The sequence below is a fragment of the Motacilla alba genome, chromosome 1A (assembly GCF_015832195.1).
Source record: "Motacilla alba alba isolate MOTALB_02 chromosome 1A, Motacilla_alba_V1.0_pri, whole genome shotgun sequence".
NCBI lineage: Eukaryota > Metazoa > Chordata > Aves > Passeriformes > Motacillidae > Motacilla > Motacilla alba.
The window spans coordinates 1,884,301-1,910,215 of record NC_052031.1 but is presented as its reverse complement, the minus strand read 5'-3'; the positions used below and the strand labels follow the sequence as shown (position 1 = coordinate 1,910,215).

At 40.3% G+C, this 25,915-nt stretch overlaps 1 protein-coding gene across 1 annotated transcript in view; it reads left to right on the top strand.

The window, feature by feature from the left end:
- LOC119707938 (leucine-rich repeat and guanylate kinase domain-containing protein-like) overlaps window positions 1-25,915 on the top strand; it is a 44,254-nt gene that overhangs the window by 12,869 nt on the left and 5,470 nt on the right. The window contains exons 7-14 of the mRNA XM_038153600.1: window positions 897-1,040; window positions 3,512-3,592; window positions 4,191-4,277; window positions 6,917-7,023; window positions 12,796-12,915; window positions 17,861-17,957; window positions 19,956-20,069; window positions 25,167-25,368. Of these exons, the coding sequence (XP_038009528.1) occupies window positions 897-1,040; window positions 3,512-3,592; window positions 4,191-4,277; window positions 6,917-7,023; window positions 12,796-12,915; window positions 17,861-17,957; window positions 19,956-20,069; window positions 25,167-25,368 (952 nt within the window). The remainder of the gene's footprint in view (window positions 1-896; window positions 1,041-3,511; window positions 3,593-4,190; window positions 4,278-6,916; window positions 7,024-12,795; window positions 12,916-17,860; window positions 17,958-19,955; window positions 20,070-25,166; window positions 25,369-25,915) is intronic.

Sequence of the window (25,915 nt, the reverse complement as noted above, 5' to 3'; positions counted from 1 at the left end):
CCTTCACTTGATGTGCATTAACATGGATTTATGTATTCCAGAGAGATTTTGGTATCTCATCAGCGAGTCATGGAACCATGGAATGGGTTGGGTGGGAAGGGACCTTTGAGGTCACCCAGTGCCACCCCTGCCATGGCAGGGCCACCTGCCAGTGTCCCAGGCTGCTCCAGCCCCAGTGTCCAGCCTGGCCTGGGGCACTGCAGGGATGTCTCATTGCCAAGATCCCATCTTTGGGAGCATCCCATCCTTGTCTCATGGCCAAGATCCCATCCATGGCTGCCCTCTGGCACTGGCAGCCATTCCCTGTGTGCTGTCCCTGCAGGCCTTGTCCCCAGTCCCTCTGCAGCTCTCCTGGAGCCCCTGCAGGCCCTGCAATGTGCTGGAAGCTCTCCCTGGAGCCTTCCCTTCTCCAGGGGAACATTCCCAACCCTCAGCCTGGCTCCTCTCTATCCCACCTTAATTTTTTCATTATTTATTCTGCAATCACAAGTGTAAATCGAGCCATGATTACAGAGGGAAATTCAATGTATTTATGTATATATATTCCATAATTTTCCATGCATCTCTGCATTCTAAATTTTGAGCTGGATGGTGACAAGCGTGTTCTTGGGCCAATTGCAGCTTTTAAAAAATGTTAGAGTTCTTTTTTATTGCTGTTGTTCCTTCAAGGTGAGTTGGAGATAAACTAATCAGGAGAGAGCTGATTCCTTTTTTCCATGAGCAGGAATGTGACATATCAGGATGTGCATGAGGCTAATACATAAAAGCCTATTTTTTACAGGTTTATCCATGACAAAAAGTCCTCAAATCCAACAAATAACTCCTTTTCCCCCTCAGAAATGTTGTTTTTCATAGAGGTTTATTTGCTGTTTCTCTGCTTTCATTTTTTTTCCTAGAGCTTTAACCAGATTGAGAAGGTGAATGGGCTGAAGAGCTTGAAAAATCTGCAGAGGCTGGATCTGTCCAACAATAAAATAAACAGTCTGCAAGGCTTGGAGGAGCACGACCTGCTGGAGGTGATCAACCTGGAGGATAACCAGGTACCAGACTGAGCTCGGCTTCTTCTGACAGCACAGAATATTTTCATTTTTTAACACTCCATTCCTTGAAGGGCTCCAAAAAATCTTCCAGCAGTGCAGGAAGTGAATATTAGAAAAGCTGAGATCTTTCCTTTTGGCGTTTCCCATGTTGATTCCTGGTGTCCTCTCACCCTTACTTCACATCTGAGGTGGCTTTCTCTTCACTCAGGTGAAGCTGATTCCTCTCACCCTTATTTCACATCTGAGGTGGCTTTCTCTTCACCCAGGTGAAGTTGATTCCTCTCACCCTCATTCCACATCTGAGGTGGCTTTCTCTTCACTCAGGTGAAGTTGATTCCTGGTGTCCTCTCACCCTTGTTTCACATCTGAGGTGGCTTTCTCTTCACTCAGGTGAAGTTGATTCCTCTCCTCCTTATTTCACATCTGAGGTGGCTTTCTCTTCTCTCAGGTCCCACTTTGGTGCTCTCACACCCTGGGAATTTGCAGTGCTCCCCTGGTGGGTCAGGCAGGGATGAGTCTGCAGCTTTTCCACCTGGACTATTCCAGAAGATCTTTACTGACACCACAGCTCTGCTGCTGCCAGCCCTCAGGCGGGGTTGTTAATTCCTCTCAGCCCAATTTTATGACCACAGATTCTTCTGAGCTCTCAGCTGGAAACTCCCTGCAAAGCAGAACTGCAAGAACTCTGTTAAAAAGTGGATTTTGTTATGCAGCATAATTTTCTGTACTGCAAATACAATGGCACCATCCAGCTCTTTGGAATTTTGAATGCCAAGCCAAATATCCACAATAATTTTGATATTGATCTGCCAGCATCCTTAACTGAAAAAAAAAATCAATTCATGAATCACTTTGACATCAAAGACGTGTGAAAAAAAAAAAGATAATCTAAGAAAACAAAAAATATAAAGCAGCAGCGGAACATTTTCTGTCATTTTTCTCTCCTTGCAAGTGGATTTAATTCAAGTCACTGAGCATTCTTTTTTCTGCCTGTGTTCAGGTTGACATTTAAAGGTGCCTCAATTGCAGCAGACAGGAAACTCTCTAATGGTGTGCTTGTTATTAACGTTAATAACCCCACTTCCAGTGCCTTATTTATTTTCCACTGTTCTTTACAGCACATAAACACCCTTGATTTTACCTCATCAAAACTTTCCTCTTTGAATGATGTCATTGAAACTGTTCAATGAGTTTTTTGAATTTTTTTTTTGAAAGTTGCCTTCTGAAGAATAATTTAAAGGGGAGTTTTAATTAATTAACACAGGGAGTTACTTCAGCTCACAACCACTCAGACTGATCTTAAATTCTTGATTTTTTTTACAAAATGGGCACAACGGGTTCAGCTGCAAATGTGTCCCTTGGAAACATTCAGTGATTTTCCAACTGTTGGTGGCTGGAATTCTGGGATTTATTAAAAAAATTCTCTCAAATCGCATTTAACTTCATCAAAACTGTCCTGGGTGGGGTTTTTCTTGTCTCAAAGTGAGTTTAGGGCAGGCTGGGGTTGAGGTTTATGTTTTTAGGCACTTTAAAAGGATTGAGGGTGAATTAGGGAGAATCTGGAGGTTTTAGGTTCAGGATTTAAAAGGGGCTGTGAAAGAGATGGAGAGAGGCTTTTCACATGGAAAAACACAGACAGGAGAAAAGGGTTCTACACTAAAGGAGATTTGGATTGGATTTGGGGATGGAATTCCTGCCTGGCTGGAATTGCCAGAGCAGCTGGGGCTGCCTCTGGATCCCTGGAAGTGTCCCAGGGCAGGCTGGACACTGGGACACTGGGAGATGTCCCTGCCCGTGGCACTGGATGGGTTTGAAGGTTTGAAGGTCCTTCCAACCCAACCCATTCCACAGTGATTCCCTGATTCCATATTCAGCAGAAAACCAGATTGCTTTGAGCCACACAAACCTTGATTAACCCCAGTAACTGAGTGCCCAGCTTTCCTTTGTGCACAGCTGAGACCCCAAATAGGCTGGACCCTCTGGATTCCCTGATTTATCCCTCTGGACACGTCCAAGGACAAAAATCCTGGTCCTTTTTTAACCAAGTTCTTTAGGATGAACTTGAACTTCTGTGAAAAGAAACTCTTAAAAGGATTTTTTTTTAAAAAAAACAAAACTACCCAGCCAGAGCATGAATTTAACTGCAGAATTGCCTCACTCAAGCAATAACATCAGCACATAAAAAGCCAAATGTGTTAGGGCTTGACATTTGAAAGAACTGGAAAAATGCAGGTGCTTGGAAATTGCTGTGTGGATTATCCTGCTGCTCCAGCTAAAAGCCAAGTCATCTCCTTTTGTGCCTGGAAGTGCCTCGTTGAGTGCAGTTAACATGTAAACCCCTTTTGTGATTTAGAATGATTTTTTTTAATGCTCAGACTTGAAGAGCAGGCATTAAAATATTTCATTTTCCCTGCCTCGTTCTCCTGGATTCTGTTGCTGCTGATTTATGCTCTGTTTCTGTCCCTGCTCAGGTGGCTGAGCTGAGTGAGCTTCAATGGATTGAAGATCTGCCTCTCCTCAGGGATTTAAATCTTCTAAAAAACCCTCTACAGGTAAGAAAGAACCGAAAAATGAGAACCTAAACCTGTTGGTTTGAATCCTTTTAGCCTCAGTTTCTGTCTCTAGAAGTGGGCAGGTCATTTCTCCTGAATTCTATCCCAACCCTTGTGATTTCTAAATTTCGTGTGAATTTTACAGTCATTCCCAACGCCAAAAAGAAAACAAAATATTAAGAGTTGTTAATTTTTTCTTGTGATTGCCAGGTTTTTATTGGCTTTTACGAGGCTGGTCTGTCGTGGCACACAATAAAACTAGCAGGGAAAAGGACCTGAAATAGACTGTTCCTGATTTTCCATGATCGGAAAGGTTTTTCCTTCTCCTAAGCAAAGTCTGATCAAATCCCTTTCCATTTTTAAATTCCAATTTTGGCCTTCTGAATATTGTGGTTACAAACTTTTGAACAGCTCAGCTCTTGCTGCAGTTGTCAAGGGTCAGTTTGGGCAGTGTCTTGACACCCTCCAGGGGTAAAAAAAACCTTTTCTTTTGCAATGTATGAAGGCAAATTTAATTTTAGCTGATTTGGATTCAATGTTGGCTGGATGAAATTAAGTAATTTTTTTTTTTGTCAAAATGGAAACTTTTTCCCCTCAGGAGAAAGATGAGTATTGGCTCTCGGCGATTTTCATGTTGCTCCAAGTCACAGATCTGGATCTCAAAAAGGTCTCAGTGGAAGAAAAGGTAAGCAAACATCATTTCATTCTGGAAGTTTTCTGAATAAATCATACAAAATCCAGGCTTGCAGTTGTAGCAAACCTCCTCCCCCAAAATCCTGCGGGACAGAAATTCTGTAGGATTGGAAACCTTTCCCTGCAGTGGTGCCTGACCTGGAATTTGGTGCTGTTTGGGGCACATTTTGTGTTTTTATAAAGGGAAATTTCTGTGTTTTACTGGAAGGAGGGGATGATTCCATGAAAAGCATGGAAGGGAGAGGCAGGGGGATGCTCTTTTTCCAGTCTCACCATTCCCAGGTGACTTCTCCCAGTTTCTCCTCTGAAAAACGAAATTTTTTTGCTGCTCTGCAGCTGTGTTGTGATATTTGAGGAATTCTTGGAAAATTCTTCCACATGATCTGGTGGAATACATGATAAATATATGTGGATTATTATTATTATTATTATTATTATTATTATTATTATTATTATTATTATTATTATTATTATTATTATTATTATTTTGGCTGCAGCAGGCACTGAGATCAACCTTTGTACCCCACACCCCATTTTGGTGCTGAATCAATTAATTACTGAGTGACCTGATGGAAAAATCCACGATTTAATAACTCAGAAATTTGTATTTTTATTGTGACTCTGTTTGCTGGGATCATCCACAAAATCAGGAGCCTTCCCAATGAGCCCAAGCCATGCTGGAACTGCTGGAATTCAGGGAATTATCCTTTTTAAAATGACCCCTTCAGGAAATCCATCACTCTCAACTTTATCTGTAGAAATGTTGGGGTTCTTGTTTAGTGCCAGGCTCTCTCCATCCTGAGCAGACAGATGATGACACCAGGGTGTTCTTTACCCAAAATGTTGATCTCATTCTTTGTCCTATGTGCCAGCCTGTTTTCCTCTCGATATCAGTTTGAATATATTAATGAAATTTTTTTCCTTTCTATGGACTGTAAAGTAACCCTGAGTGACTGATTTAGACCAGAATTTAATTTCTGAGTGACAAAAGTTGCTCCACAAAATCCTCTCCTCATGTTATTTTAGGATGCCTCCTCTAGCCTCAAGAATTCCCTCGGCAAACTGAATTTGGAGGCAGCAGCTCTGTGTCTCACTAACACAAAATGGATGTCCAGGAACGTGGGTTAGATCAGGAGTGGAGTTTGGAATTTCTGCTTGTCCGACTCACCACGTTTGGTTCTCACTGTGGAACAGTCTTGCAATAATATTAACATTAATAATAATAATCCTTCCTTTAGGATACCCCTGACCAGCTGATGTGCCCCAGGATCCCAGCCACTAATTCAGAGCAAAAGCCAAATTAGAGCTAAAATTAAATTATTTCCCCCTGAATATGGGCACGTGGAGCTCTGAGCACTGAGTGTTTCCAGCCAGGGCATTCCAGGCTGGAAATGGATCATCCTGGCGTGGATTGTCTGGTCCAACCTTGCTTGGGAAAAGCACAGGCAATCCAAAATGGCCCAGCCAAATCCTAAAAGTGATCGGCACTGGGGAATCCAGCAGTTGGTGACTCCACCAATTATTTCCCTGGGGAAATTCTCACAGAATCCAGGACGGTTTGGCTTGGAAGGTGCCTCAAAGCCCATCCAGTCCCACCCCTGCCATGAGCAGGGACACCTCCCACCATCCCAGCTTGTTCCAACCTCCTCTTGATTAATCCAAAGGCTGATTGGTCTCACTGTGGGAATTTTATGTCTCCTGTCCCCCTGGAATTGCTTCAGTTGTCCTCGACCTTAATTTCTGAGTGTGTGGCCTTAATAACCCCCAAATCCACGGCTCATTAGTGGTCAGCAGAGCTTTCAGCAGGATGGATGGAGGGAATCCTTGGAGTCTGAGTGCTCTCCCTCCCAGGAATGACAGGAATGCCTTGTCAGGAGTTTGCTCACGTTGGTAATGCCCATCCTGTGATAAAGGAGTGACTTCAGTCCCCAGGGCTTTGAGTTTGGCCCCTTCCACCAGCACTGAGAGGATGCAAATTAATGGATAATTAAAACCTGCTTTTGCATCCTATGTGGCATCCTGTTTTCTTCAGGGAAAAGGTTGACTACATTAAAGATGGTGAGCTGTGTCTGGCTGCCATCCATCCATCCATCTATCCATCATCCATCCATCCATCCATCCATCATCCATCCATCCATCCATCCATCCATCCATCCATCCATCCATCTATCCATCATCCATCCATCCATCCATCCTCCATCCATCCTCCATCCCTCCATCATCCATCCATCATCCATCCTCCATCCATCCTCCATCCATCCTCCATCCATCATCCCTCCATCATCCATCCCTCCATCCCTCCCTCCATCCCTCCCTCCATCCATCATCCATCCAACCATCCATCTCTCCATCCATCATCCATCATCCATCCATCCATCATCCATCCCTCCCTCCATCCTTCCGTCCATTCCTCCATCCATTCCTCCATCCATCATCCCTCCCTCCCTCCATCCATCCCTCAAATCATCCTTTAATCCCCAGGGAAAATCCCAGCCAAGCCCAGCACAAATCCTGACCCTCAGGAGTACAAAGCCATCCTTATTCCCGGTGATCAGCCAAGAGTTTTGCGCCGGGAAACAATTCCATCACTCCTCTCCTTCCTTTTCCCCCCTCCCTAAATTTTGGGACCAGGTGGCCGCTGTGAATAGTAAGGATCCTCCTCCTGAAGTTGTGGCTGCCGAAGATCACAGGACTCAGCTTTTCTACAACCTTCAGCAGCCCCAGGGAGTCCTGAGCAGGTGAGTTCGTTTCACAGCTGCTCCTGACGGTGGCACTCAAGTAAAGCAGGATTTTGTCACATTCAGAGGGACAATTTTCCCGAGGAGAGCTCTTGCAGGATTCTGCCAGCAGCCTGGAGACGAGGCAAATCTGATTTGGTTCGAATTGATGACGAAACGAAGCTCTTTGTTCACCTCTAAAGTCTGAGACAGCTTGTCCACAGCTCCACTCCCGTTCCTCAATCTGTTGGAGCAGATGGGCACTTGCACCACAAATGAGAGATGCAGAATTCCTCCCCTTGCCCAAAGGCACTGGAAAAATCCCTGGAGGCAGCAGAGAGCTGCAAAACTTCTCCTTCCCCTCCTGCCGACGCCTTCCCTCCCCACTGCTGGCATCCTCTTGGGATGAAATTATTTTATTTGGGGGTTTTGGGGCACATTTTGTGTTCTAAAGGGGAAATTTACTGGAGGGAGGAGATGATTCCATGAAAAGCATGGAAGGGAGAGGCAGGGGGATGCTCTTTTTCCAGGCTCACCATTCCCAGGTGACTTCTCCCAGCCTTGTTTTTCCTCTGAAAAAATGGAATTTTTTGCTGCTCTGCCGCTTTGTTGCGATACTTGAGGAATTCTTGGAAAATTCTCCCACATAATTTGATGTAACCCACTATAAATATAGGTGTATTATTATTTTTATTGTTATTATTATTATTGTTGTTGTTGCTGTTATTTTGGTTGCAGCGGGCACTGATATCAACCTTTGTGCCCCATGCTCCGTTTTGGTGCTGAATCAATTCACAACTGAGTAACCTGGTGGAAAAATCCAGGATTTAGTAACTCAGGAATTTGTATTTTTACCGTGACTCTGTTTTCTGGGATCATCCACAACAAACAGGAGCCTTCCCAAAATCCCAAAGATATATTTATTTTTGCAAGGATGGAGATTTCTTAAAACAAACCCACAAAATTGGCTTATTTTTCTTCTTAAAAAAAAAAAAACAAAAAAACCTAAAGGCACAGATTTTTTTTTTCCAGGGCTGTGTTTAAATATTTGCTTAGTGGATTTTGGATTGATGGAAAGAAGGAATTCTGCCTTCTGCCACAGGAATTGTGCACACAAAAACATCAGCCCAGCCCCAAAAATTGTTACTGATGCCTCCAATGTTGGCTCATGCTCAGCTGGAAAGCACCCCAGAGTCATTAACGAAATCTTCCTAATGATTATTGCCCTTTCCACCCTAAAATGCTTTTTGGAACCAGATTGGGGGGAGTTCATTTGCATCTCTCTTTCTCCATCAGGTTATAATTAATTTTAATAATTAGTGATATCTTTATTATTGCAAATCAAACCTGAAAACAAAGCAAAAACTTTTATTCTTGCCTGTCCTGCAGGCACAAAAAACATTGAATTTCCTATTATTTTCTTCTCTCTCTCAATTTGTGATTTTATCTGTAATTCTGTGGTAACACACCAGTGAATATTATGGGTATTTTCCCCTTCTAGAGATGCAGGTGACATTTCAAAATGTTGCTCAGAGTGACAACAGTGACATGGGGGCAGAAATTTAAATTAATTTCCAGTCTGTCGAGCCAGGACAGGATGATTTTTGGTACCTGGCTGTTGAGGGGGAACCCATTCAGATCATGATTCTTTTTGACAATTAAAATAATTAATCATTGGAACAATTTGCCAAGAGTTCTCCACAACTGGAAGGTTTTTAATTCAGATATGATCTCATGGAACTGCAGGTATCGGGCTGGAAACAGGAACTCAGGGAATTCCAAGTGGGATGAGGGGAGGATGGTTCAGATCATCAAAGTAATCCCTTTTGGTCTTAAAACTTATTAATCTTTCACAGCAGTGCCCACAAAGAAATTTGAATTATGAGCCCAAAACCCTTCCAGAATCTTCTTCCAAGCTGTAGGAACCTCAAACTTTAGTGTTGAGAACCAAAGAGTTCTCAATGTGTTGAAGGACAGGGTGATGGAAATGTTCTCCTGATGAAATCCTAAATCCCAGGAATCTGAGGACGGGGGAAATTGGGAATTGATTGAAGAGAATTTGAATTTTGAGCGTGATCTCATCAAAGGATGATTTATTGGGTGTAACATTTCCTTGTAGAAGGAAAGATGCCAGAGGAATTCTGCATTTTCCAAGCCTGGAACAGGAACCAACTTGGGAATTCCAAGTGGGGTGATGACTTAGATCATCAAAGTAATCCCTTTTGGTCTTAAAACTTATTAATCTTTCACAGCACTGCCCACAAAGACAAAGAAATTGGAATTATGAGCCCAAAACTCTTCCAGAATCTTCTTCCAAGCTGTAGGAACCTCAAACTTTAGTGTTGAGAACCAAAGAGTTCTCAATGTGTTGAAGGACAGGATGATGGAAATGTTCTCCCGATGAAGTCCTAAATCCCAGGAATCTGAGGACAGAGGAAATTAGGAATTGATTGAAATTGAGAATTTGAATTTTGAGCATGATTTTGTGGAGTGATGATTCATTGGGACATTATTGACGTGTAACATTTCCTCGTAGAAGGAAAGATGCCAGAGGAATTCTGCATTTTCCAAGCCTGAAGCAGGAGCTAACTTGGGGAATTCCAAGTAGAATGAGGGGAGGATGGTTCAGATCATCAAAATAATCCCTTTTGGTCTTAAAACTTATTAATCTTTCACAGCAGTGCCCACAAAGAAATTTGAATTATGAACCCAAAACCCTTCCAGAATCTTCTTCCAAGCTGTAGGAACCTCAAACTTTAGTGTTGAGAACCAAAGAGTTCTCAATGTGTTGAAGGACAGGGTGATGGAAATGTTCTCCTGATGAAATCCTAAATCCCAGGAATCTGAGGACGGGGGAAATTGGGAATTGATTGAAGAGAATTTGAATTTTGAGCGTGATCTCATCAAAGGATGATTTATTGGGTGTAACATTTCCTTGTAGAAGGAGAGATGCCAGAGGAATTCTGCATTTTCCAAGCCTGGAACAGGAACCAACTTGGGAATTCCAAGTGGAATGATGACTTAGATCATCAAAGTAATCCCTTTTGGTCTTAAAACTTATTAATCTTTCACAGCAGTGCCCACAGAGACAAAGAAATTTGCATTATGAGCCCAAAACTCTTCCAGAATCTTCTTCCAAGCTGTAGGAACCCCCAAACTTTCAGTGTTGAGAACCAAAGAGTTCTCAATGTGTTGAAGGACAGGGTTGATGGAAATGTTCTCCCGATGAAATCCTAAATCCCAGCAATCTGAGGACAGGGGGAAATTGGGAATTGATTGAAATTGAGAATTTGAATTTTGAGCATGATTTTGTGGAGTGATGATTCATTGGGACATTATTGACGTGTAACATTTCCTCGTAGAAGGAAAGATGCCAGAGGAATTCTGCATTTTCCAAGCCTGAAGCAGGAGCTAACTTGGGGAATTCCAAGTAGAATGAGGGGAGGATGGTTCAGATCATCAAAGTAATCCCTTTTGCCTTAAAACTCATTAATCTTTCACAGCAGTGCCCACAGAGACAAAGAAATTTGCATTATGAGCCCAAAACTCTTCCAGAATCTTCTTCCAAGCTGTAGAACCCCCAAACTTTCAGTGTTGAGAACCAAAGAGTTCTCAATATGTTGAAGGACAGGATGATGGAAATGTTCTCCTGATGAAATCCTAAATCCCAGGAATCTGAGGACGGGGGAAATTGGGAATTGATTGAAGAGAATTTGAATTTTGAGCGTGATCTCATCAAAGGATGATTTATTGGGTGTAACATTTCCTTGTAGAAGGAGAGATGCCAGAGGAATTCTGCATTTTCCAAGCCTGGAACAGGAACCAACTTGGGAATTCCAAGTGGAATGATGACTTAGATCATCAAAGTAATCCCTTTTGGTCTTAAAACTTAATAATCTTTCACAGCAGTGCCCACAAAGACAAATAAATTTGAATTATGAGCCCAAAACTCTTCCAGAATCTTCTTCCCAGCTGTAGGAACCTCAAACTTTCAGTGTTGAGAACCAAAGAGTTCTCAATGTGTTGAAGGACAGGATGATGGAAATGTTCTCCTGATGAAATCCTAAATCCCAGCAATCTGAGGACAGGGGGAAATTGGGAATTGATTGAAGAGAATTTGAATTTTGAGCGTGATCTCATCAAGGGATGATTTATTTGGTGTAACATTTCCTCGCAGAAGGAAAGATGCCAGAGGAATTCTGCATTCTCCAAGCCTGGAACATGTCCTGTGTAGGGAGAAGGAAAAAAAAATCTCTATTTTAAGGACTGGGGAGGCCCTGTCACAGGATTCCCAAAAAATTCCCCATCCCTGGAAGTGTGCAAGGCTGGGCTGGATGGAGCTCAGGGAGCTCGTCCCTGGGATGGTGGAAAATGTTGGGGAGGTTTGGAATGAGATGGGCTTTAAATTCCCATCCAACCCACCCCATTCCAGGATTTTATGTGGAAAATCAAAGTTCTGTTTTCCCAGCCCTGCCTTGCCAGGAATATTCACAAAAAGAATGAACTTGAGACAGAAAAAAAAACCAACAAAAACAAACAAAAAAACCCCTTTCTGCAACATCCTGATCAATTTTGGACCCTTACTCACTTCAGCTTTTTCTCACCTTTGAAATGGTTATTTCAGAATGAATTTTTAAAGTGTATTTTTTACCTTCTGCAGGATTTTAACAAATTGTGCTAATCAGCTTTTTGTGCTAATTATCTCCATATATCCTGCTGGGGAACAGAGCAGCTTTGCTGCTCCCAAAATAGGAGCAAAGCCATGATTTTGGGAATTTTTTTCCTCCTTGCTTATATTGGAATGTTGTCCTTATTTCTTAAAGAATGAGTTATTTGTGAGCGGGATGCTAAAATAAATATATTCTATTTTATAAATATATTATTAAATATAAATATATTATATTTTCTTATATTTTTGCATATTATTTTCTTATATTATCTTCTTATATTTTCATTTTCTCATATTATCTTCTTATATTTTCATTTTCTCATATTATTTTCTTTTATTAATTTTCATTTTCATATATTCTCTTTTCAAGTGACTTTGTTCACCTGTTTAAAATCCCATTAAACGGACTCAGAGGCAGTTTTCTGTCACTTAAAATTCAGTTTAAACTACTTATCAATTAAAAACCACCGCATTTGAAATTATTTCAGTTATTCCTGCCACACTTCCAAGTGAATCTTAAAATCTACCTGAGATTTAAAGGTGAATTAAAAAAAAAATTAAAAATTAATTTAAAATTCTATTTGACTTCATTCTCCCACTTACAGCTGGAAGTGGAAAAGCTGAGGCTTTAATCCTCAGCTCAGCATGGAGAAAATAGAGAATTTTGTATTTTTGCAGCATTTTGGGTCCTTTTTCTGTGGTTTTAGTTTGTTCAGCGAAGTTTGAAGGATCTGAGTGGGGTTTTTTCTATTTAATTGAGGAATTTTTACACCTTCACTGGACATGGAAGTCAACGAGGTCATACAGGAGAGTGGAAAAATCTGTAGGATTGAGTTAATTCCGGAATTATTCCATTAAAATATTCCCACCTCTGGAAAAAAACTCCTCAGCAAACCCCAGCCCTTTAGAAAAGGCTGCAAATCAGAACAAAAATAACATTATTCCCTTAAAAAAAGAGCCTTTAATGCAGATTTTTGTGCCGTTTTTACACTTAGAGCCCCTCAATTTTCGTCTACAAGGTGAGATGAGTTGAAGGGGCGACAAAATCTCTGCAAGGCTTTCTAAAAAGCTGCTGAAATTTGATTTTTATGGTGATTTGGGGCCTCTCTTGTCCTTCCTCGCAGCACTTTGCCTGGCTCTGATGAGCCCTACCCCATGCTGGTGTTGCTGGGCCCCGTGGCCGGCGGCCGGAGGCAACTGTCCCTCAAAATCTGCAGACAATTCAAGAATTTCCTCAGATTTGGGTAAGTTCTGCTCCCCGAGCTGAAAAAAAAGCACCAAAGGGTCAAGGTTGGAATTGGTGCTGGTTTGGTTTGGGGTTTTTTTTGTGTGAAGAAGTTAAAAAACAAAGAATTTTGGTGTGGTTTTGTGTCTTCTCAAGGCTTGCGTGATGAAGTCAATGAGGGAAAAGCTGTTTAAATTATTAAATTCTTTTGGAAGGTGAACAGCAAACAGAAAACAAAAGAAACAAAAAAATGAAAACATAAACTAAACCAGAAAACAAACAAACTAAAATAAAACTAACAAATAAACACAAACAGAATAGAAAACAAACAAATTAAAATTAAAAAAAAACCAAATTAAAATCACAAACCAAAACAGAAAACAAACTAAAACAAAACTAACAAATAAACCAAAATAGAATAGAAAGCAAAAAAATGAAAATTTAAAAAAAAAACAAATGAAAATCACAAATTAAAATCAAAATAAAAAACTAAAATAGAAAACAAACATAAAACCCAGAAACCAAACCAGAAAACAAACAAACTAAAATAAAATTAACAATTAAACACAAACAGAATAGAAAACAAACAAATTAAAATTAAAAAACCACAAAATCACAAACCAAAACAGAAAACAAACAAATGAAAACAAAACTAACAAAACTAACACAAACAGAATAGAAAACAAACAAATTAAAATTAAAAAAAACCAAATTAAAATCCCAAACAAATGAAAACAAAACTAACAAATAAACTCAAACAGAATAGAAAACAAACAAATGAAAGTTAAAAAAAAAACAAATGAAAATCACAAATTAAAATCAAAATTAAAAAACTAAAATAGAAAACAAACATAAAACCCAGAAACCAAAACAGAAAACAGATTAGAATGAACAAATGAAAAATCACAAAGCAAACCAGAAAATAAACAAACTAAAATAAAATTAACAATTAAACACAAACAGAATAGAAAACAAACAAATTAAAATAAAAAAAACACAAAATCACAAACCAAAACAGAAAACAAAGTAAATCAGAACAAATAAATAAATAAGCATAAATCAGACCAGAAAACAAATGAAAACAAAATAAACAAATGAAAAATCACAAACCAAAACAGAAAATAAACAAACTAAAATAAAATTAACAAATAAATACAGAATAGAAAAACAAATGAAAATAAAAAACAAAATCACAAACCAAAACAGAAAACAAAGACAAAACTAAGAAATAAACACAAACAGAATAGAAAACAAATTAAAATTAAAATAAAAAACAAAATCACAAACCAAAATAGAAAACAAAGACAAAACTAACAAATAAACACAAACAGAATAGAATACAAACAAATGAAAATAAAAAAACAAAATCACAAACCAAAACAGAAAACAAATTAAAACAAACAAGTAAACACAAATCAGAACATAAAACAAACAGATGAAAACAAAACAAATTAAAATCACAAATTCAAATCAAAATTAGAAAACCAAAATAGAAAACAAACATAAAAACCCAGAAACCAAAACAGACATAAACAAAACCAAAACAAACAAATGAAAATCACAAGCCAAACTAGAAAACAAACAAAAACAGAACAAATAAATGAAAAATCACAAAGCAAACCAGAAAATAAACAAACTAAAATAAAATTAACAAATAAATACAAACAAAATAAAAAACAAACAAATGAAAATTAAAAAAACCAAATTAAAATCACAAACCAAAACAGAAAACAAAGACAAAACTAAGAAATAAACACAGACAGAGTAGAAAGTGAATGAAAATTTAAAAAAACAAATGAAAATCACAAACCAAAATAGAAAACAAAGAGAAAACTATCAAATAAACACAAACAGAATAGAAAACAAACAAATGAAAATAAAAAAACAAAATCACAAACCAAAACAGAAAACAAATTAAAACAGACAAGTGAACACAAATCAGAACATAAAACAAACAGATGAAAACAAAACAAATTAAAATCACAAATTAAAATCAAAATTAAAAAACAAAACAAACCAAAATAGAAAACAAACATCAAACCCAGAAACCAAAACAGAAAACAAATTAAAACAGAACAAACAAATGAAAAATCACAAACCAAACCAGAAAACAAATTAAAACAAAGTAAATAAACACAAAATCAGACCAGAAAACAACAAATGAAAACAAAACAAAGAAATGAACATCTCAAACCAAGAGACAATAAACCAAACCAAAAAAATAAAATAGAAAACAAGCATAAAACCCAGAAACCAAAACAGAAAAACCCAACCAAACAAAAAAAGTAATAAAAAATACCCAAAAGCAAAAAAACCTCACAGACCAAAACAGAAAAAAACCCATAAAAAACCAAAAAACCCCACAAGCAGAAATAAAAAAACCCACAATCCAATACAAAAAAAAGACCTTAAAACCCAAACCCTCCAAAAAACCAAAACCAACCAACCAAAAAACCCCAAAATCCCAAAAAGAACCTAAAATATCCACAAAAAACCCTTTTAAAAAATCTCAAAAAACCCCGAACAAACAAAAAAAATGCAACAAAGAATTAAAGAAATCAAAACCAAAAAGCTGCTCTTCCCCATTTATTTATGCCACTAATTTATCCCTTCATTTTCTATTTTAAGGGAAAAAATCTGTTATGCCACTGTAAAAATTCCTTTTTCCCCCCCCCTTTATTCAAACCCATATTTTAGAAATGACAAATTCAACCCCATTTGGAATTTTCCAAACATTCTGTGAGGGTATTTTTTTGTTTTTAAGGGGCGTTTTTACATTGTGTCTTTTATTCCCTACAACTTCCCTGAATGAGGAGAAAATGTAAAAAATTTGCAGAAAATTGCAACCAGAAAGCAAAGTTGTGTTTTGAATAATTCAGGGGAGATTTGAGCAATTTTCTGCCTGGAAATTTCAAACATTCTGCTCATTAAAAAATGGATTTTATGCAAGATACTCTGGCAGTCTGGATTATTAACATGGCCCTGCAATTAAAAAGGGCTGAAATGGGGAAAAATTGCAGGAAATTAAGTGAAATTGGCCCCTCCAACCATCTGGCTGGTGACCTTTGGAGCTGGGCGTGTTTTGTGCTATCCCAGAAAAAAATCAGGGAATTTTACAGAGCCTGTGTGGAATTCACTACTCTCAGTTTTGGGGGGGAAAAAAGTGCCACCCTCTGAGGCTGACACTGAATTTTTACTGATTTCCAGCCCAGCTCCTTGGGATAAATGAGGAGAAAAATCTGATTTTCAAACAGAACCAGACCCACTCAGTAATTCAGGCACTAATTGTTACCTGCATTAATTAACTGGGGATTTTTGAGGGATTTTTTAAGGGTTTTTGGGGGTACTTTAATGGGTTTTTAGTGCTTCACCCTGGTGGCTGAGGTTTGTCCTCATGGGATGGCAGGGAATTCCTTTTCCAGCCTTTTATCCCACTTTAATGGCAAAGCAGAAATGAGGAGAAAAATCTGATTTTCAAACAGACCCAGAGCCACTGAATACTTCAGGCTCAAATTGTTACCTGCATCAATTATCTGATTTTTGGGGTTTTTTTGGTGGGTTTAATGTTGTATCCTGGTGTGGAGCTCCAGGAGCTGAGGTTTATCCTCATGGTGTGCCGGGGAAAGGAATTCCCTTCCATCCCTTTTTTCCCCACCTTAAAGGCAAAGCAGAAATGAGGAGAAAAATCTGATTTTCAAACAGACCCAGAGCCACTGAATACTTCAGTCTCTAATTGCCACCTGCATTAATTATCTGATTTTTGGGGTTTTTTGGTGGGTTTTTAGTGTTTCACCCTGGTGGCTGAGGTTTGTCCTCATGGAATGGCAGAAAATTCCTTTCCCAGCCTTTTATCCCACTTTAATGGCAAAGCAGAAATTAGGAGAAAAATCTGATTTTCAAACAGAACCAGAGCCACTGAATACTTCAGTCTCTAATTGTTACCTGCATTAATTATCTGAGGATTTGGGGGGGTTATTTAGGGATTTTTGGGTTTGTTTAATGGGTTTTCAGTGTTTTGGCCTGGTGGCTGAGGTGTGTCCTTTTGGGATGGCTGCAAAAGGAATTCCCTTTTTCCCACTTTATTGGCAAAGCAGAAAAGAGGAGAAAAATCTGATTTTCAAACAGACCCAGAGCCACTGAATACTTCAGGCTCAAATTGTTACCTGCATCAATTATCTGATTTTTGGGGTTTTTTGGTGGGTTTAATGTTTTATCCTGCTGGGAAGCTCAGGGAGCTGAGGTTTATCCTCATGGGGTGCCAGGGAAAGGAATTCCCTTCCATCCCTTTTTTCCCACTTTAAAGGCAAAGCAGAAATGAGGAGAAAAATCTGATTTTCAAACAGACCCAGACCCACTGAATACTTCAGTAATAAACTGCTAGCTGCATTAATTACCTGGTTTGGGGGGGATTTTTGTGGGTTTTAGTGTTTCATCCTGTTGTGAAGCTGAGGTAGCTGAGTTTTAACTTTCCCTGCCTTTTATCCCACTTTGCTCCCCACTTCCAGGATTGTCTCCCCCCTCTCCATTAGGCATCTGTTTAAAAACTGGACTTTTGAGCTCTTTCTTACCCTCCCAGTTCATCCCAGCTCCTTTTCCACATTTAGGATTGGATTTTATATCATGCCCGAGCTGCCAGAGTCGGGAAAAGAATGGCTTCATCATTTCCCACTCCCAGGCTCTGTGACAGCCCCAGCTCCGGCCACCCCGGCCTGGGGAGGGATTTATAGCCAAAACACCACGTTACATTTCACTTTTTTTTGGTGTATTTATGGGTTGATCTTTCCCACACACGGCATTCAGGGGTGTGATTTGCGCCTCTCTCTATTTCTCATCTTTCTTTGCTGCTTAAAAATAAAATTATTTCCAGTTTCCCTGCTTTCCCCCCCCCTCTCCTCACTGCTATTCCAGAGCTGCTGCAGGGATTGAAACCAGGTTATTTCTTCATTCTCCCATAAATCTCCCAGGCCCTGCCACACCACCAGGAAAGCTTATTATGGGGAAGAAAACAGATTTGATTATTATTTCATTTCTCAAGAAGAATTTGACAAAATGGTGGAAGCAGTAAGTACCTGACTCCTGTCCTTGTCGCTTTTTCCTGCTCCCGCAGTGAACTCAACTTCTCTGTCCAAGCCTGATTTATTTTATTTTTAATGTTAGGTTTGTGCCTGGCTGTGAATGTTTATTCACTCTCAGTTGTGGTTTTGAGTTCATGGACAGAAACCACAAATTTCTTGTAGATTTGTGCTGCCTTTCCTCCTGTAAATGAATTTATAGAAACCACTAAATGGGCAAAATGGCCAGTGGGGAACGTTTAAATAACAGTATAATGTAGAAATAAACTTACTTTCAGGCACAAATGTAGCGTGGGGTTTATTGCTTTTATTTTTTCAACATTTTCCAGCAACCCTGCAGGGAATTCCTCGGAAGTTTAGCAAATCCCCCCTAAAGGAGTGAGGTTTCTCTGAAGGATTTCTGCCTCCAGCTGCTCTTTTTGATGCCTTTTGCAACAAAACTTTGCCTTGAAAAGCCCCAACGGAGCCCATTATTTGTATTTATACCAAAGGGGAAAGCCAGCAGAGCCTGGAACAACTGAGCTGGCCCTTCATGAGAACAAAAATCAAGGAGTTTAATTTTAAAACCATAAAAATAATCTGCTTCCATCTCTGCAGGGCTGCAGAGCTTGGAAATGCCTCAGCCAATTCCACGTTCCCCTTGCAGATGTGTTGCACTTCTTCCTTTTCCTTGGAATCTCCCTTTTTTGATATCAATCCACCAGAAGGAAGCTCCTTGCTTTGGGTTTTCCTTTCCAGAGGGAAGGGAGAACCCAGGAATGCTGTCAGCACTTTGTTCCCAGGATTTTGGGACGTGATGATCCATGGCCAGGGCACAAGCCCAGATATGGGGGCTCTTTCCTGCTGATTTTGGGCTCTCAGTGCTCTCATTAATGCTGATTTTGGGCTCTTAATGCTCTCATTAATGCTGATTTTGGGCTCTCTCATTAACACTGATTTTGGGCTCTTAATGCTCTCATTAATGCTGATTTTGGGCTCTCTCATTAACACTGATTTTGGGCTCTTAATGCTCTCATTAATGCTGATTTTGGGCTCTCTCATTAACACTGATTTTGGGCTCTTAATGCTCTCATTAATGCTGATTTTGGGCTCTCTCATTAACACTGATTTTGGGCTCTTAATGCTCTCATTAATGCTGATTTTGGGCTCCCTCATTAATTCTGATTTTGGGCTCTCAGTGCCTTCATTAACGCTGATTTTGGGCTCTCTCATTAAGTCTGATTTTGGGCCCCCTCATTAATGCTGATTTTGGGCTCTCTCATTAATGCTGATTTTGGGATCTCTCATTACCCTCTCAGTGCCCTCATTAATGGTGATTTTGGGCTCTCAGTGCTTTCATTAATGCTGATTTTGGGCTCTCTCATTAACCTCTCAGTGCCCTCATTAACACTGATTTTGGGCTCTCTCATTAATGCTGATTTTGGCCTCTCATTGCCCCCATTAATGCTGATTTTGAGCTCTCTCATTAACCTCTCATTGCCCTCATTAACACTGATTTTGGGCTCTCATTGCCATCATTAATGCTGATTTTGGGCTCACTAATGCTGATTTTGGGCTCTCTCATTAACCTCTCAGTGCCCTCATTAACACTGATTTTGGGCTCCCTCATTAATGCTGATTTTAGGCTCCCTCATTAATGCTAATTTTGGGCTCTCAGTGCCCTCATTAACACTGATTTTGGGCTCCCTCATTAATGCTGATTTTAGGCTCCCTCATTAATGCTAATTTTGGGCTCTCAGTGCCCTCATTAACACTGATTTTGGGCTCACTAATGCTGATGTTGGGCTCTCTCATAATGCTAATTTTGGACTCTCAGTGCCCTCATTAATGGTGATTTTGGGCTCTCAGTGCCCTCATTAACACCAATTTAATCAGGAAGAAACTTTGTAGGGAGAGAAATCAGGGAACTCCAAAGTGATTCACTCTGTTGAGGAAATTTTTTCCCTTGGGATATTCCCCTTGGCATTATCCTTGTTCTGAATTTCAGGGAAAATTTCTGGCAACCTACAAGTACAGCGGCCACTGCTACGGACTGGCAAGAGACACGGTGGAATCCATAGCCAGGGAGGGCCTGGGCACCTGTGTCCACCTGGAAATAGAGGTGAGCGTCACCTGGGGGGGACAACTTCTTCATGGGGTTTGGGACAGGACAAAGGGAGCGGCCTCAGGTTGGATATTGGGGGAAATTCCTTCCTGGGAAGGATAATAAAGGATTGGAACAGGCACTGGTGGGGTCTCCATCCCTGGAGTTGTTAAAGGAACTCGAGGATGTGGCACGTGGGGACGTTGGTCAGTGGTGGCCTTGGCAGTGCTGGGGGAATGATTTTACAGGGCTTTTCCAACCTTGGTTTAGTCAGAAGGATGCCTCTGTTGGTCTGCTTTTGAAATTTCCTGTTTCTGGCCTGTTTTTTCAGCACTTCCCATTTGTCTTGTTTGGAAAGCCAGGTGTCTGCTGAGGAAGGCAGGAGCCTGCCCTAAAATGGAAAATGCAAACCCCCTCCCTCTGAATTATTGTCAGTTTGAAATTAAGGGGCTCTCAGGCCAAGATATGGGAATAGGAATAAGAGTTTACTTGGAAAATTAAAATACAAATGTGATAGTACAAAAAAAAACCACTGACAGAGTCAGAAATTACCTGACACCCTGTGGGTCAGGGTATTGGTGGCAATCTGTCTCGGTTTGGAAAGCCAGGTGTCTGCTGAGGAAGGCAGGAGCCTCCCCTGAAATGGAAAATGCAAACCCCCTCCCTCTGAATTGTTATAATTTTGAAATTAAGGGGCTCTGAGGCAAAGATAAGGGAATAGGAATAACAGTTCTTTACTAGGAAAATTAAAAATACAAATGAAATAGTACAAACAACAAACCCCTGCCAGAGTGAGAGCAGGAGCTGAGCCCTGTGGCTCAGGGTGGTGGCAGCAGTGCCATTCCATGGTGGCTCAGCCCTCCTGCAGGGCCAGCTGTGCTTCTGCTGGAGCAGGGATCCTGCACAAGGCTGGAGTTTTGCTCTGCAGCTCCAGGGCTGCTGGAGATGGGCCTGCTCTCCCTCTGGCAATGCAGGGCAGCAGAAAGCTGCTCCTCTGGGAATGCAGGGGGCAAAGGCTGCTGTGCTGCTGCCAGGCTCAGATTGGATCCAGGCAGGAATGCTTGGCTCCTGCCCTGGGCAGAGCATCTCCCATGGGATGATGGAATTTGATCAGCCATGCAGGGACACTCAGTGGCCATGGACAGCAGAGATCTGCTGGAGGGAGGATTGGCTGTGGGAGAGATAAAGAAACTGCCCCATGGACAGAGAGAACTGCCCCAGCTCTGACAGATGGGGATGGAACACACACCTCCAGCCACATCCTGAATTTCCAACCTAAGGCACCATTCCAGCACCTCCAGCTTCTCACCCATCTCCACCCTACAGCAGAACCAGTCCAGATCCCCCCTAAAGAAAAAAAAACAAAACAAAACAAACCTGTTTCTCCTTTGCTGATGAAGCCACAGAGGGTTTGGGACAGTATTTGGGGCAGAACTATTGAAAATTGCAATTTATTTTTTTTTGAGAGGTTGCTTTATCCTCTCAGAGTTTGTCAGGTGCTCAGGAGCTGGGCCACAGTAGGAGGCTGGGTCCCAAAAAAAAAAAAAAGTCAAAACTCCAAAAGCTGAAATTTTTAGCTAATTTTCTAATTAAATTTCTCATTCCCTTATATTTCCTTTACTAGCTAGGTGAGGTGACAAAAATGAAAGACATTCTGCATTTCCTTCCAAATTATATCTTCAAAACAAGCTCCCTCTAGGTGAGATTCCAAAATGAGAGGCTCCACGGAGTGCCTGGAATGTGGCACCGAGTAAAACAACAGAGATAAAAAAGAATTTGAGGAGAGTGCAGTGCTAACACAGGGTCCTGAGCTGAGCATCCTGATCAAAAACTGATACTAAATTTCATTAATTACAGGATGATCATTTTTTTGGGGAAACTGGTGGTGAAAAATCCAATTTTCAGTTGAGTGAAACGACAGAGAGAAAAAGAAATTAGGAGAGTGCAGTGCTAACACAGGAATCTGAACATTCTGATTTTAAATGTCATAAATTACAGGATGATCATTTTGTTTGGGAAACTGGTGATGAAAAATCCACTTTCAGTTGAAAAAACAACAGAGAGAAAAATAAATGTAGGAGAGTGCAGTGCTAGTACAAGAATCTGAGCTAAGCATTCTGGTTTTAAATTTCATTAATTACAGGATGATCATTTTGTTTGGGAAACTGATCAAAAATCTGATTTTCAGTTGAGTACTTTGGTGTTCATGAAGAGTTTGGGCCCAAAATAAATCCATGCACATCCATTGGCTCGCATTTAAATATACAAATAACAGCAGCGCTAAAAAATAAGTGTTTCCTTGCTCAGATTAGTGACAATTTAGTGCTGCAATGCTGCTTGGGAGTGCCTGTGGCTCAGCTGATATTGAAGAGCAAATTAATAACTTCATTTTCACACTCATGTTTTCTGGGAAAAATCCCTTCGTCCAGGATTTCTCCCCTGGGAAGCTGAGCAGCCTCAGAGCAAAAGGAAAACAATATTATCTGATTTGCTTCTCCTGTGTTTTGCTGCTTTGGAATGTGGTTGGAGATTGTTTATCCACAGGTGATTGTTCCATTGGTTTCATGGGAATTGTTTTGACTTAATGACCAATCAGGGCCAAGCTGTGTTGGGGCTCTGGAGAGAGTCACAATTTTCCATTATTATCTTTTAGCCTTCTGTCTGTATCCTTTCTGTATTCTTTAGTATAGTTTAGTACAGCATTCTTTAATATAATATAGATCATAAAATAATAAATTAGCCTTCTGAGAACATGGAGTCAGATTCATCATTCCTCCCTGCCACGGGGCAAATACAAAGCTTCATCTTGGGGTATTTCCAGCTCCTCTTTGCCCTCAGTTTGGACAGAGTGTGAATCAGCCTGGCTCTCCCCTGATGGGCACAGAGCGTGCTCCTTGTCTGGCCTTAAATTCCCAATCAAGAACGATAGGAGATGAAGCCTTGGTGGAATTTTTCAAGCTGTCACTTCCTCGCCAGAGCTGATGTGTTAGCAAATAATTTAGGGGATGGGGCTTAGAGGAACGTGGTGTTTGTTTATTCATGAGGAGCTGAGCCCACACCACGGGCCCCAAACAGAACTTTTACAGGGAATTGCCAAAGCAGGCAGCTAAAACCCCTTTTAAAATTAACTTTTACAGGGAATTGCCAAAGCAGGCAGCTAAAACCCCTTTTAAAATTAACTTTTACAGGGAATTGCCAAAGCAGGCAGCTAAAACCCCTTTTAAAACTAACTTTTACAGGGAATTGCCAAAGCAGGCAGCTAAAACCCCTTTTAAAACCAAAACTCCTTTTAAAACTAACTTTTACAGGGAATTGCCAAAGCAGGCAGCTAAAACCCCTTTTAAAACCAAAACTCCTTTTAAAATTAACTTTTACAGGGAATTGCCAAAGCAGGCAGCTAAAACCCCTTTTAAAACTAACTTTGACTGGGAATTGCCAAAGCAGGCAGCCAAAACCCCTTTTAAAACTAAAACCCCTTTTAAAACTAACTTTTACAGGGAATTGCCAAAGCAGGCAGCTAAAACCCCTTTTTGTCTCCCAGGTTTTGGGGTCACACAGGAGTTATGCAGTCACAGCAATGCAGTTACACTCAAATATTCCAAAATCAGCAGAAATATCAACATACGTAAAACAGCAGCTTGCACATTGCATACATTTGATTTTCAGGATTTGTGTCAACAGGAGCACACTTAGATGCTGCTGCCAGGCATTCCTCCAGACTATCAAAAATAATGTATTTGTTTAAATATTAAGAATAGATATGGTCAGTGAATGAGGTTGCTGAATAAATTGGCATAAATCGTGAATTTCCCGAGCAAATTTTGATTGCGGCTGGCTGGAATCTAGAGGCAGAGACAGAGGGTGTAGATGAAGAAAATGATTCCATGGAATTAACAAATCTTTCAAGCGCAAACTTGACTGAAATGTCGCCTTCTTGGAGCGAGCTCCTTCCAGTCAGTGAGATTTTGTGAGATTTAGAAAACCTGGCCGGAGAACAGATCCTCCCCTTCCTGCCATTTGCAAGCTCTTTTCCATAGTTTTTGTTAATTCGTAGCCACTGTCACCTAAAACCTCACCCCACGGCGAGTTTTGTGTCACTGTGGGCTCTGAGAAACAATAATTGTGAGTTATGGGTGGCAGTAGAGGTGCTGAGTCCATCATCTGCCACGGGGCTCAGAGCAAAAGTGATTTAGCAGCATTAAAGGAAATTTTAATTATGGGCCGTGGGCTGAGACTGAAAATGTAGAGCTGTTCATTCCCTTTAATCGGGAGGATTTTTTTGGGCTGATAAAGGAGGCTCACAGCAGTTTTTAAAAGTTCAAATCTTGCTGAGCCTGCGCTTGCGGGGAGGCTGCTGCGAGTCTGACGCTCAGCTCTGTTCTAAATTAAATTAAATGTTTGCAGCGCTTCCCTTTTGCTCCGGTAGCCACCAATGCCTGCAGAGCAACTTCCAGGCAGCAATTTGGGATAAACAGAGGAAAAAAAAACCTCAGCTACAAGTTCAACAAACACTCAGTTTCAAGAATAAACCCCTATGATTTTTTTTCTGCTTTATTCTGATTTATTTCTGATCCAAATTCAACAAAAACTCAATTTCAAGAATAAACCCCTGTGTTTCTCTGCTTCATTTTCAAGGAGAAAAAACTGAGCTCCTTGTTCAACAAACACTCAATTTCAAGAAAAAAAACACTGTTTTTTCTACTTTATTTTCAAGGAGAAAAAAACTCAGTTCCAGCTTCAACAAATGTTGAGTTTCAAGAAAAAACACTGTTTGCTCTGCTTTATTTTTAAGCAGAAAAAATTGAGCTTCAAATTCCACAAACGCTAATTTTCAAGAAAAAAAAAAAACAACACTGTTTTCTCTGCTTTATTTTCAGTAAGAAAAAACTGAGCTTCAAATTGGACAAACACTCAAGGAAAAAAAAAAAACAGTTTTCTCTGGTCTATTTTCTAGGGAAAAAAATTGAGCTCCAAATTCCACCAACAGTTTCAAGGGGGGGAAAAAAATATCTACTGTTTTTCTCTGGTTTATTTTCAGGGAGAAAAAAACTGAGCTCCAAATTCCACAAAGAGTTTCAAGAAAATCCCACTTTTTTCCTCTGCTTGACTTTCAAGGGCGTCCGTAGCTTGAAGAGGACCCACTTCAAACCCAGGTACATCCTGTTGGTACCGATGGACAAATGGAAATACGGGGAACACCTGAGGAGGACAGGGCTGTTCAGCAGGCCAGAGATTGAAGAGGCAGTGAACAGGGTGGACATGTACCTGCAGATCAACCAGGAGTGCCCTGGGTACCTGGATGCCGTCATCAACACGGGTGAGCTAATTGCTGATTTCCTTTGGGATGATTAGGATTGGAGGGACAGCAGTTGTTGGGTTTATCTTCTTATTGCCAGGGTTGGGATTAAAGGTGTGAGATGATATTTCTTGTTTATTAGTTTATTAGTTCTTGTCTGTGTCACAGTCTCACAAACCCTGAGTTCTGCAGCACTTCAATAACAAACTAAAAATGGAGCCCCATCTCTCTCTACAAAGATAAACTGTCCAATTAAGAAATGGCACCTAAATTATTTTCACCCAGTTATAATAAATTGTTATAATAATTATCACAAATTATTGTAAGTAATTGTAATAATTGTTATAAATTATCTTTTAACCCAATAACCAACCACCCGTGCCTGCAATGGGGACTTTTTTATCCAATTGCACAAAACCACCCAAGCCCATGGAGAAGAAGGAGAATAAGAAAGAGCAGCCTCCACCCAAAAACTTCCATCTTGTTTTACATCTATCACTGCATTCTAAACCCTTAAACTCTGAGTTTCCCCCTGTGATATCACACACTTCTATCCAAATCCCACACC